This window comes from Canis lupus, chromosome 30 (genome assembly GCF_003254725.2).
Source record: "Canis lupus dingo isolate Sandy chromosome 30, ASM325472v2, whole genome shotgun sequence".
Lineage (NCBI taxonomy): Eukaryota > Metazoa > Chordata > Mammalia > Carnivora > Canidae > Canis > Canis lupus.
This window is the reverse complement of record NC_064272.1, coordinates 30,244,769-30,258,335: the sequence shown is the minus strand read 5'-3', so window position 1 is coordinate 30,258,335 and position 13,567 is coordinate 30,244,769. Positions and strand designations below refer to the sequence as shown.

The following is a 13,567-nucleotide window of genomic DNA, read 5'->3' as shown; positions in this document are numbered from 1 at the left end:
ATCTGTATTTCTAGTGAATTTTTAAAGTCTTTATTTTCCAGAATTATTTTTTTGTATATTTGTGTAGCCTCTCATTGTATAGCTTAGTAGCTTGAATTCTATATTTTATGATATACTCTATTCAAGCTTTTGTTATAACAAAGGATAAAGACAAACCTACAAGCCACATACTGTCTCTTGAGTTTGGACTATTGGGACTTCCTGGAAGGGGCAAATGGGAGCAGGTGAGATAATCCATCTGAGGGTATCTTACACCCTTAATTTTTAAATGAAGCATATAGTTCTTTAATCTTCATTATTGTTCCTGTTTTTTCAGAGGTAAAAGGACAGTCCTCAAGATAGTTTAGATAGTAGCACCTAATATTTTTTCTTTTCATACTGTTTTTTGGGGCACCTGGGAGGCTCAGTTGGGGCACCTGGGAGGCTCAGTGGGCATCTGGCTTTTGATTTCAGCTCAAGTCATAATTTCAGGGTGCAACAGGCTCCTCACTCAGTGGAGAGTCTGCTTGAGATTCTCTATCTCCCTTTCCCACTGCCCCTCCCCCTGTTGTGCTTTCTCTAAAATAAAATCTTTTTTTTAAGTGCTTTTTATATATTTTATGTTTATTAATACAGCAATGCTTATATTCATGAGGGGTATTAGCACTATTTTAATGGGAAAACCAAGCCATAATCTGGCTGTTGGCAGATCATGTAAGTTATCAACTAGTTAATGGAAAAGTCAGTTTAGGATTTGAGATAATACTTGATCTCACAAATTTTTCATCAAATCATTTTTGAGGGGGTTAAATAGACATAACATTCAAAGTTTTTAGTGTTACTAGCCTGCCTATATAATATTTTATGTTGGTATTGGCTCAATTCTATATCATGTGTAATCTAAACAAATCTTGAAGGATTGCGCTGTCAAGGCTGTTTATAAATGGCCTTGCTACAATGATATTTGTTATTCTGCAGCATAATTAGATAGGCCTCCAGCTCAGAGGTAGGCAAACTATGGCCCATGGGCCACAATGGGCCTGCAGCCTGTGCTTGTACAGGCCCACGAGCCAAGAATGGTTTTTACATTTTTAAATGATTGGAAAAAATTAGAAGAGGAATAGTATTTTGTGACACATGAAAATTACAATGAAAGACAAACTTCAGTATTCACAAAGATTTATTGGAGTACAACTACACTCATTCATTTACATTCTGTCTGGCTGCTTTTGCAGTCTATCAGCAGGGCTAACTAGTTGCCACAAAGACTGTGTGGCCTACAAAGAGTAAAATGTTTACTGTCTGGCTCTCAATCGAAAAACTTCCCCTGCTCTAGCTCTCAAAAAAAAAAAAAAAAGGTTAAACTGTAGTTATCTTTGCATTTCTTCTTGGATCATTGTTACACCTTAAATATTAAAATTTTTCTGGGGATCATGGAATTGCCGTGCAACCTACTCATTGTCTAATTATAACCCGTAATAACTTGCCTTTGGTAGCCTTTGCCTTATTGTTCTTTCATTATTGTCTATTCATGCTTGCCTTTTTCTGAAGATCTACTTATATGATCTCTCTGTTTTAATATGATCGTAAACCATCCTTTGATCCTGACATTTTGTCATAGTGATCAGCATCTGACTCATCATCTGGTTTTGGTTACCCTTTTATGCTTAACCAATTGGGTTTTAAAAGCCTATGATATGTTTCCTAAGTATGAATTACAGTTATTAATTTACCTTTATGATTTGGGGCTTGAAAACATTCCCATCTGTTATGGGTTTATCACTAACTGCCCAAGACTGTATATGGGATTTCTAGGAATACTTATTTTCCAATAACTTTTTTCTTATATACTAGTACATGCTAGGATTCAAAGCATTTTTCAGGTTTATGTTTCGCAGTATAATATACAGATATTTTATATCACTGTATACTCATATGTGTATATGTGCATGTAGTTATACATATAGCTGGCTAGCTAACTATATATCTGATAGCTTCCAAAAGATATTGGAGTGGTTTAACCAAAGATGTTTGTGTTTGATTGAATATTGAAATAAAATCATTACCCTATAGTTATTCATGATTATGTTGAAAATTTAACATTTTTATAAATGTATATTGAATCACTGAGAGTTGAATCACAAGAAAATTTACTCTGAAATAGAACATGCTGAAATAAAACAGATATTTTTCTAAGCCTAATTCTGGTTTTGGTTTGTTTTAACTTTTTATCTTCAGCTACCATATTTAACTATAGTATATCGTATTATAATATATTATACTGTGTCATATTCTGAGTTGGTCTTTTGGTGGCAGTTGCTTCCCAGCAGACAGTGTTCATTCAGTAGTTATTTCTTGAGCTCCTGCTATATGTAACTGGATATCAGGTGTTTCTTGGGGATATGATAAGGAATAACAAAACAAAAAAAAACAAAATCATAGTCCCTACCTTTATGGAGAAAGCAGGTAGGAGAGATAGGAAAACATTAATCAAATAATCAAGTTAATGTAAAAATGCTCAAAGATTAAATACTGTGAAGAAGGGCTGTAAGTTTCTGCAAGAACATATAATAGAAAAATGTGTCCTGGGTTTGAGGGGAAGTTGACCACAGTCAGGGAATACTTCCTTGGAGAATATGGTTCTTGAGTTTATATCTGAAGTCTGAATTGAAAGCAAGTAAGGACAGGGGTTGCAAAGGAGGAATTGAGAGAGAGCACTCCAGGCAGAAGGAAGCAATCTGTGAAAGGCTATGTGGTAAGAAGGAATTATAGAATGCTCTAAATCTGAAAAAGCATTAGTATCTCAGCTAGGAATTCTCTCAGCTGTAAGATTCAGAAAATATGATTAACAGTCACTTAAACATGTCAAGATTTTTTCCTCAAATAAGAAATTCAAAGGTAAACAATTGCTCAAGATGTTAGTTCAAGGGCCTTGCCATCAGTTCTCTGGACCCAACTATATTTATAATAGAGCCACTGGCAACTTCATGCATCATCTATCTGTGCAAGGGAGAAAAAATGGGAAAGGGGACTACCATCCACATCCATCCCCTTTTATCTGGAAAGCAAAATTTGTCCAGAAACCCTCAAAAACTACCACTTTAATATTACTGATCAGAATTATGTCATAGAACCTCCTGACCCAAGGAATTTAAACAGTTTGTGGCTCTGTGTTAAAGGAATGCAGCATCCCACGTTGTCTGGTGGAATTAGCATGCATAGGAACCTAGGTTTAGGCTAACTTAACTGCAAATAATAGCCAGATAGTATTTTAGGCCTTGCAGACCACAGACAAGTTCTGTCACCTGTTCTTTGTGGGTATGCGATTGTAAATGTAAAAACCATTTGAGCCTGTACAAAAACAGTCCATAGGCCGGATTGGGCTCAGAAACATAGTTTGCCAACCTCTGGTATAGTTTGATAACCAGCTTTGTCTTAAGGCATAACATGGTTTTGACTTTGCAAGAGGACCTCCTCACACACACACCTATTTAAATGCAATCCTAGAGTACTGTCTTAGGGTTATGAGATTCCTCCAAGTCTTTGATGATACTAAATCTGTCAAGCAGGGATCCCTGGGTGGCGCAGCGGTTTGGCGCCTGCCTTTGGCCCGGGGCACGATCCTGGAGACTCGGGATTGAATCCCACATCGGGCTCCAGGTGCATGGAGCTTGCTTCTCCCTCTGCCTATGTCTCTGCCTCTCTCTCTCTGTGTGACTATCATAAATAAATAAAAATTAAAAATAAATAAATCTGTCAAGCAGAAGGTTTCCCAGAATATTAAAAGAAAGCATATTTTGGGGTTTTTATGTCCTTATTCATAAGGTAATAAAGAAAAAAATAAACTTTACCTTTCTGCTGTGCTGTTTTCCTTGTTAATGGTATATACTTATTACATTATTAGTTTGTAGGCTTTTATGGTCTCCAGTATTCCCTTTTGTCTCCTATCCTGTTACTTAAATGCATCACATGGCAGGAAAATGGCACATTTTTAGTAATTGCACTCTAGTTCTGTTGGATATAAATATAAAAAAGAATAGTCAACAATACCATATCTAGACTAACACTTTAGAAGAGTCCCACAAAGGGGTCCTTGGGTGGCTCAGTTGGTTGTCTACCTTCAGCTCAGGTCATGATCTCAGAGTCCTGGGATTGAGCCCCACATGGGGTTCCCTGCTCAGTAGGGGTTCTGCCTACCCCTCTCCCTGCCTCCCCACTTGTGCTCTCTCTAAGATTAACAAATAAAATATTATAAAAAAATAAGACTCCCACATAAGGACAATTAAAGTGATCAGAAACCTAGCTTTCTGCTTTCAGCATTGGTACCTAAGTAATTTGGCAAAAAGCAGTGAAAAGTTTCTGAGTAGAAAATAGCCATTCACATTTAACTGGTATAAACTTGTAACCCCATATGTGAAATAAAGGTAAAATTACTTAGCCACATCTATAGTCATAGGATTTAGAGTTTGATTTTGTTTGTTTTAATTTTATTTATTCATGAGAGACAGAGAGAGGGAGGCAGAGACATAGGCAGAGGGAGAAGCAGGCTCCCTGCAGGGCACCCGATATGGGACTCAATCCCAGGTCCCCAGAATCACCACCTGAGTCAAAGGCAAATGCTCAACCACTGAGCCACGTAGACATCCTAGATTTAGAGTTTTTTAAAGTAAGTTTTATATATGGGTAAAGCTAGCATAACTGCCTTTTATTTGGTTTGGTTTAGTGTTTTTGGTTTTGTTTTACATTTTTCTAGGCAGAAGATTCAGGATCTCAAGGTTATCTAGTTCACAATTGTACAACCATTGTTTAATCAATTTAGTGGAATTATAAATTTTTTATTAAATATAAAAAGGTGCATTTAAAAAAATTTTGAGTACACTGTTACATTAGTTTCCATGTACAGCATAGTGGTTCAACTTTTCTATCTGTATGCTGCACTCACCACAGGTATAGCTACCCTCTGTCAACATACAATGCTATAATAATATGACTGACCATGTTCCCTATGCTGTGCCTTTTATTCCCATGACTTATTTATTCTGTAGCTGAAAGCCTGTATCTCCCACTTCAAAAAAGGTAAATATTAATCTTAACTTAAAAGTTTTAAAAAGCAGTACATGCTATGTCTCAAAGCATATCCTTTATAGTTAGTCATGTCTGGATTTGAATCCCACTTCCATCACTTAAGGACTGGGTAACTTTGGGCTAGATAATTCATCTCTCCTAGTGTCAGTTTCTTCTCAATCCATAAGTTTGTTGGCATGATTACAGTAGGTAATGTAAGTAAAGTGCCTAGTTATAGTATCTGTTAAATAGTAGGTGCTCAGTGAGCACTTGATATTATCATTTTCATTACTAGTATTTTAAATAATTTAAGACATCTTATAACTGCACATTACATCTTTCATAGCTAAAAACACTTTCTTTGTTTTTCAGAAAGCACATCTAAGCTGCTCTTACTATCATCTTTTGAGGGTACAAATGAAACAGGAAATAGTCAAAGTAGATGCTTCAGGAAAAGACATAAAAGTGACAACGAACCTAATTTGCAACAGCGACTCTCCTGGGGAAGCAGAAACCGCAATCTTAGTGGAGGAGTGCTGATGGGACTTATGCTTAATAGAATCAACCAGGAAGCAAACCCTGGAGACATGGTTGAAAAACTAGGAGCTGATGCAAAAATTCTTTCAAACGTTATATCAAAAAGCACAAGACCAACTAGTCTTGATATTGGAAAACCCCCTTTAAGATCAAAAAGAGACAGTCTAGAAAAGGAATCTAGCGACGATGATACACCTTTCGATGGTTCTAATTGTTTGGCAGATAAAGTGGATTCTCCTGTTATTTTTGATTTGGAAGACTTAGACAGTGAGACAGATGGATCAAAAGTGGGATACATTGCTTCACAAAATCCCAGAAGGATTCAGCGTATGAGCAGCAGCTTCTCGGTAAAACCTTCTGAAAAAACGGATGTTGCCACAGGATTTGATCCCCTCTCTCTTTTGGTTGCTGAGACTGAACAGCAGCAAAAAGAGGAAGAGGAGGAGGATGATGAAGATAGCAAAAGCGTTTCAACACCATCCGCCAGGCGTGACTTAGCCGAAGAGATTGTGATGTATATGAATAACATGAGCAGTCCTTTGACAAGCCGCACACCAAGCATCGATTTACAACGGGCATGTGATGACAAATCAACCAGTAAGAAAAGTCCAACATTTGTCAAGGCATGCAGGAGATCTAGCCTGCCTCCTCATTCTCCGAGGCCAGTGAGACTTACCAAATCTAAAAGTTATACAAAAACTGAGGAGAGACCTCGGGACAGACTCTGGTCTTCTCCAGCCTTCTCACCTACTTGCCCATTTAGGGAAGAATCTCAAGACGCATTAACCCATTCATCACCTTCATTTAATTTAGATACACTGCTAGTACCTAAACTAGATGTTCTAAGGAACAGTATGTTCACTGCTGGGAAAGGAGTTGCCGAGAAAGCTAGCAAATGGTATTCAAGATTCACCATGTATACCACATCATCTAAGGTAAGTTCTGTTCATGTTTTCTACTTTCCCCTTTACCCTCTTCCACCACTAAAAGTTCTTTCCTGGCAACTTCCTGGCATTTTTATCATGCTCCTTAAACACAACTTTCCCAAAAAGGACTCTTGGAATGCGTGAGGTTTCTAAGTATCAGAATTTGAACTTGAATAATAACTTGAAAAGGAAAGAAAATTCACTAACTAAGGTTATGTTTACAGTTCAGTTTTGAAAGAACATGATTTATAGCTGGAGTAAAAGTTAATGTTATATGAAAATGCTTTTTGAGCTTATTTCCTTCAAAATGCACATTTTTTTCAGGAAATATCTAGCATGCCTTCAAAAAATTACCAGCTGACTGGATTTTTCCTCTAGTTAGGATGGAGTGACTTGTGATATATCTATATACATATCTCCTAAGAGCAAAAAAGCTAAATGTAATATAAAGTATCTGTTTAAAGTAATCAGAGAATTGCTCAAACAACTAAGAAGTCGAAGGGCAAGATGCTAGCAGAGAATTGCAGAGATGAACTAGAAGTTCTACAGCTGCTTTTCCCCTGAGGCCATTTGTTGATTCTGAGTACAGAGCAAGGGTTTGCAAATCCAGGTTTGGCCTTAGAGGACTGAGGAGAGGTAAGGGGGCCACAGAGCTTTTGGAATCTTGTGGATCTGGAAAGACAAAATTGGAGACTTGAGGGTCCTCAGATACTCCAGTTTTTTACCCCTTAAGAGCCTTTTCCAAATACTGATACTGCATGAGATAGGAGGCTAAAAAGGTAAGCGGAAAGTCTCTGACAAGTTTTCAGCAGTTTCATGGTGTTGGGAATAGAGTTGCAAAGAGTTCATAAGTTCTGAGTGGGAGGTGGGTGTGGGTGGAAGCTGGTAGAACTTTGGTAAACACACCAAGCCCTTTGTTAGAAGTCCTGCAGAGCTATGCCTTAGGAGCATTGGCAAACCAGAGTTGGACCGAACCTGACCAAACTGCATCCTAGGCTTGACTCAGCTCAGCCTGTGATTAGATGAAGATGATCAGCCTTTATCTAACATAAGAAAGAGTGTGTCCTCTCTGGAGGCATGGAATATCATCTGGAGTCCTTATAATTTTTTATATATAATTTTTTATATTATTTAATTAAAAATAGCTGTACCAAGAGACAAGACCGTAACTAACAAAAGAAAATTTCAGGTGATCCAAGTATTTAAATTAGCAAGAGACTTTGAAATAATTTTACTATGTTCAAGAAAGTCAAAGGTGAAGAAAAACAGCAAAGGTAGAAAATTTCCCCAGATAATTATCTATTAAAAAAATCAAGTATAAATTCTAGGACTAAAAAGGATAGGAAATTAAGAATGAAGTAGTTGGATTTAACAGCAGACAAAACACAGAAAAAGATAGTTTCTAAACTAGATAGAAACTCAGTTGAAAATATCCACTCAGAAGCAGATTGGAAAACAAATGGAAAATAAAAAAAATGAATGTGGGATTTAGTGAAAATATCTAACATTGATGTAATTGAGTTCCAGAAGAAGAGAGAATGAGATAGAAGGAACATTTAAAAAAGTGAATTGCCAAAAATTTTCCCAAAGAGAATAAAGATGGCAACTCACATATTTAGAAGATCTACAAATGTCAAGCAGATTAAATGCAAAGAAAACCATACTTATGCATCTAATGTTAAAATAGATGGAAATAGAATACAAAGAGTTTCCTCTTAAAAGGAGCCAGAGAAAAGAGCTATCTTACCTTCAAATAGAACAACAGTAAGAAACTGAACTTTCTTCTGAACAGAAACTTTGATGTCAGGAGACCCTGAAAAGATACCTTTAGAGCCCTGAAAGACAATAATTGCCACTCTATTTTCCTACATCCTGCAGATATCTTTAAAAATCAGGGTGAGGGGGCACCTGGGTGGTTCAGTTGGTTGAATGTCTCTGACTCATGATTTCAGCTCAGGTCATGATTTCAGAGTTGTGAGGTCAGGTTCTGCGCTCAGCAGGGAGTCTGTTTTAAGACTGCATGTGTGAGTATGCATGGCATGTGTGTGTGCGCACATGTGTGTGCTCGTGAGAGCTCCCCCCCAAATAAATAAATAAATCTCTATAATAAATAAAAATCAGAGAGTCCTAGCTCCACTGTGGAAACATAAAGCCACTGAAGCCCATCCCTCCCACTGATTATAACTAAAAACTCCAGACAAAACACAAAAAACAACTAAGGATTCTGAAGAAGTAGGCAGATTGTGGAGAAGGACCCAGACAGAAGTGAATTCCCCATTTTCTTTTCTCATGAGTATTTGCCCCAAGAGCAGGTCCTAGTCACAGTGTGGTGTGGCAGCCCAGGCAACTGAAACCTCAAGAGAAACCCCCTTGTTCCTGGACAGGGGGGCATCTGTGAGCTGGAGAGTTTGAAGGGAATCCAAAGGAAGGGGATTCCCAGATTCAGTGAATGGACTACACGAGTGTCAGCCTAGCTCTTGAGCTACACATCACATGGGGTAAAGGTGAACTAGCAGAGACAAGGCTTACAGAACTAAACTAAGAAGTCACTGCCTACAAAAATTGAAACACAAATTACCATCTGAACATAACTTTGTCGACTACCTACTGTAACAAAAGCATTAGTGTCCTCCAAGAAATTATAACAGCACCTAGATCACACAGCAATAATATTCAGTATTCAAAATAAAATCCAAAATTATTTGATACATAAGGAATCAGGAAAATGTGGCCCAGTTCTCAAGGGAAAGAGAACCCAGAGATGACCCAGATGTTGGAATTATCCCAACGGAAAGTCTGAAGCAGCCATTATAACTAGATTCTCTGAGGTTAAAGAAAAACACATTTGAAATAAATGAGAAGGAAGGAATTGTCAGCCAGAAATAGAAACTATTTAAAAAAAAAAAAAAAACATTTTATCTCTAAAAAATATACTCCGAAATAAACTCACTGGATGAGTTCAGTAGCAGAATGGAGACGAGAGAGGGAAGAATCCATGAACTTGAAGTTTGAGTAATAGAAATTATCCAGTTAGAAGAACAGAGAGAGAAAAGACTTTTTATAAAGATGAAGCCTCAGAGACTTGTGGGACAATATCAAAAGGAATAACATATAATTGGAGTTCCAGAAGTATTAGAGGAAAACATTATGATAGAAAAGACATCTGAAAAAAAATAATGGAGAAATAAGTAATAAATAACTCCCCAAATTTGGTGTAGTATTTAGATTTACAGATACAGGAGGCTCAGTAAACTATAGACAGGATAAAGTCATGGAAAACCACATCTACACACACATAAGCAAACTGCTAAGCGACAAAGATATCCATCTGTTAATAAAATAGCTGCGAGGGGAAAAATTAAAAACATCTTGAAAACCATTAAAGAAAAATAACACATTACCTACAGAGGAATAAGGATTTGAATGACCATGTATTTTTACCCCAACCATGAAGGAAAGAATACACTAGAACAACACCTTGCAAGTGTTATAAAAGACCTGTCAACCCAGAATTCAATATCCAATGAAAATATTCTTCAGGGGGAAAGGTAAAATATAAACATTTTCAGATAAAAGAATTCCTGGCCAGCCCTGCTGTATAAGATATGCTAAAGGAAGTTCTTCAGGCTGACAAAAATAATACCACAAAGAAAACTGGATCTGCAGGGATGAAGGAAGAACAAAACACATGGTAAATAGTTAATATAAAAGACTACTTTTTTACCTCTTAAATTCCTTAAAAGACTTAGAATTTCCCAAAATGAAAATTGCAACGTTATCTTATGGAATATTTGATATATGTACATGATTTACAGTGATAATGGGATTCACTCTGCTAACATTCATTACAATTATGTTATTGTATACCAAGTGGTGCAATACTAACTTTAAGTAGCCTGTAAATGACTGGGTGTGCATATTATAATTCCTGGAGTATCCACTTTAAAAAATGCAGTTAGATATAGCTGAAAAGCCAATACAAATATTCAAATAATCCTAGAAGTAACAACCCACACACATGACTAGAAAAAAAAAATAAGTTGTATTATCTGGGCAGTAGAATTATAGATACTTAATTTTTTTTTTGTCATACAACAATTCATATTGACCAGATTTTCTTAATGTATTGTTGGTATAACCAGAGACACATTTAACTTAGACTTTGGTATTCTCAAAAATGGAAACTGGAAATACATGTCTTTGAAACTTAGATTGTTATGGAAAATAATAAAATGTAAACATGCATGTACTTATAGAAGCTTAAAATGCAATTCTAATGGTATCATCCTGGGCTGGGATTCGCAGGGAGGAAAATGATCAGTAAATGAAGCTTCAGACTAGCAACGGTACCTTACCAACAGGTATCTCTACTTTGATCTAACTAAAAACACCATCTGAGTGATTTCTGACCCATATTTGCCAAATTAGTAGCCTTTATGAAATTGGTTATTTTCTTTCTGTAGATGTTGTAATGTTGATTGATCATTTGAGTGATTAAGCATTTCCTCTGCCTTAGGAGTGACATTTTAAATAATTAACTTTAAATATGAAGGAAATTAAGCATGTAATTATGTCCTTAGGATCAAAGTTCTGATCGTACCAGTCTTTCTTCAGTGGGAGCCCAGGATTCTGAATCTACCTCTTTAACAGATGAAGATGTTTGCCATGAATTGGAAGGAGCCACTTCCTCCCAAGAGAGCTGTGCTGCTTCAGGGAATAAGGGAATTGATTTCAGCAGAACAAGCCTGGAAAGTTCTGCCTCCTTAGAAGGTTTGTCCAGTTTGATGATACTGCATATTGTATGTGATACCTTTACTTTTTTTTCCTTTGTTTTAATTTTGTAAAAGATTTGCATGGCTCCAAAGTCAAAACAAAAAGAACTAAGGTACTTTTAGAAAAGTCTACCTCCCATCCCCACTCCTTCATCCTGTTTTCTTCCTGTGCCTAGAGGTAACCATTTTTATTCATTTTGGTTTATCCTTCCATTGTTGTTTCTTTTAAAATATGGGGATATGGGAGTGAGTGTTTTTACCACCTCCTGTTTTCTTATTCAGAAAGTAACATACTTTCCCACTTGTATTTTTCACTTAACAATATATCCTAAAGATCATTCCGTATCATCACATCACATTGTGCCTTACTTATCATCACATCACATTGTGCCTTACTCGGTTGTACAGTTGCATAGTTAATCATCTGTGAATATATCATAGTTTATTTTAATCACTTCCCTATTGGTGGACATTAAGTGTCCAGTCTTTGACTATTATAAATAATGCTATGATGCATATATGTATTACGTTTTTGCCAGGGTATCTTTGAAAGATACAAATTCTTCCTTGAAGCAATATTGCCAGGTTGTCTTCCTCAGGGGTATACTGGTTAGCATTCCCACTGGCAGTGTATAAGAATACCTATTTCCCCACAGCCATGTCAACAAAATATTTTGGCAAAGTTTGGGACTTTTGCCACCTGATCAGTAAAGACTGTATTTCAGTTTAGTTTTCATTTATGTTTCCCTTATAAATTGAGCAACTGTTTATATGTTTAAGGACTATTTGTATTTCTTTTTCTATGGACTGTCCTTTGCCTACATTTCACTTGTTGATCCTTTTTTTTTTTTAAGTTTTATTAGGTTTTTTTTTTTATATCAGGGAATTAATTCTTTGTCTCTTACATAATTGCGAGATACTTTTTCCAATTTTGTCAAGTTTTTGTGGAGTTGTTTTTTTTGTTTTGTTTTGTTTTTTGCCACACAGTTTTTAATTTTAGGTCATCAAATTTATTAGTGCTTCCCCTATTGCTTCTGGAGTTGGAGGTATTAGGAATTAGGCATTTTTCTCTGTAAATCCTATCATATTTTAGGTTTTGTGGGCCACACACCTCTTCATCACATAATTCTTTTTTATCGTTTTCTTTTTCTAACAACACTTTAAAATGTAAAAACCGTTCTTAGCTTGTGGCCATACCCAAGTAGATTTGATCCCTGATTTAGATATTTAATCCATTTGAAATTTAACCTAGGATATGGTGTGAAGAATGGATGCATTATAATATTATTTCATGTGCACCTTTGATATTTTAAAAAGCTTTTATTGTGGATATTTTCAAATGTACACAGAAGTAGAAAGAATAGCACAATGAACCCCCTTTTAGCCTTTACCCATTGCAACAGCTATCAGCAAATGGCCAATCTTGTTTTCTGTCCCCGTCCTGTAGACCCAACATTTTTTTTCTTGCCCACGGATTATTTTAAAGTAAATCCTGGGGATCCCTGAGTGGCTCAGCGGTTTCGCGCCTAGCTTTGGCCCAGGGCACGATCCTGGAGTCCCGGGATCGAGTTCCGTGTCGGGCTCCCGGCATGGAGCCTGCTTCTCCCTCTGCCTGTGTCTCTGCCTCTCTCTCTCTCTCTCGGTCTATCATAAATAAAAAAATAAATGTAAATCCTTAAACCCCTGCAAATAAATAAATAAATAAATAAATAAATAAATAAATAAATAAATAAAGTAAATCCTAGGCAGCATATAATTTTATTCATCAATACTTCCACATGTAGCTCTAAAATATAAGGGCTTTAATATTTTATATTGTTTTAAAAAGTGGAATTCAACCAGGTAAATTTGAAGATCTAACTGGCTTTATTAAACAGTTCTTGAATCAGGCAGTATCCTATCTAGCAAGTAGAGGGTAGGCGTCAAGGAAATGTACAAAATGGAAGGCTTTTTATAGAAGAAAGGTGAGGCAAGAAAGTTAATAGCAAAAGAGAAGGATATTCCAAAGTCACTTTCCCTTAGCGAGTAGTACGGGGGGTTTTAGGCAGACTACTTCATCTGCCATTGTGAGGTGGAGAGAGGGCCCATGTGGCAAGCTCCCTGGCACTGGTCAGAATATTCCTGACTGACTAGCTAAGACTACACTCTGAAGGAGATTGAAACTGCAATTAGATTAGGTGTTAAGCCCTCTTTGGGAACTCAGCCTAAGTGATGCCATTTTGGGCCAGTGGTTTTTCTTTAAAAAAAAAAGTTTGGGGATCCCTGGGTGGCGCAGCGGTTTGGTGCCTG

General features: G+C 36.6%; 1 protein-coding gene across 7 annotated transcripts in view; it reads left to right on the top strand.

The window, feature by feature from the left end:
• DENND4A (DENN domain containing 4A) overlaps window positions 1-13,567 on the top strand; it is a 141,053-nt gene that overhangs the window by 110,191 nt on the left and 17,295 nt on the right. For all 7 annotated transcript variants that reach the window (XM_025472433.3, XM_025472438.3, XM_025472435.3 and 4 more), the window contains 2 exons: window positions 5,416-6,515; window positions 11,087-11,276. In XM_025472433.3, the coding sequence (XP_025328218.1) occupies window positions 5,416-6,515; window positions 11,087-11,276 (1,290 nt within the window). The remainder of the gene's footprint in view (window positions 1-5,415; window positions 6,516-11,086; window positions 11,277-13,567) is intronic.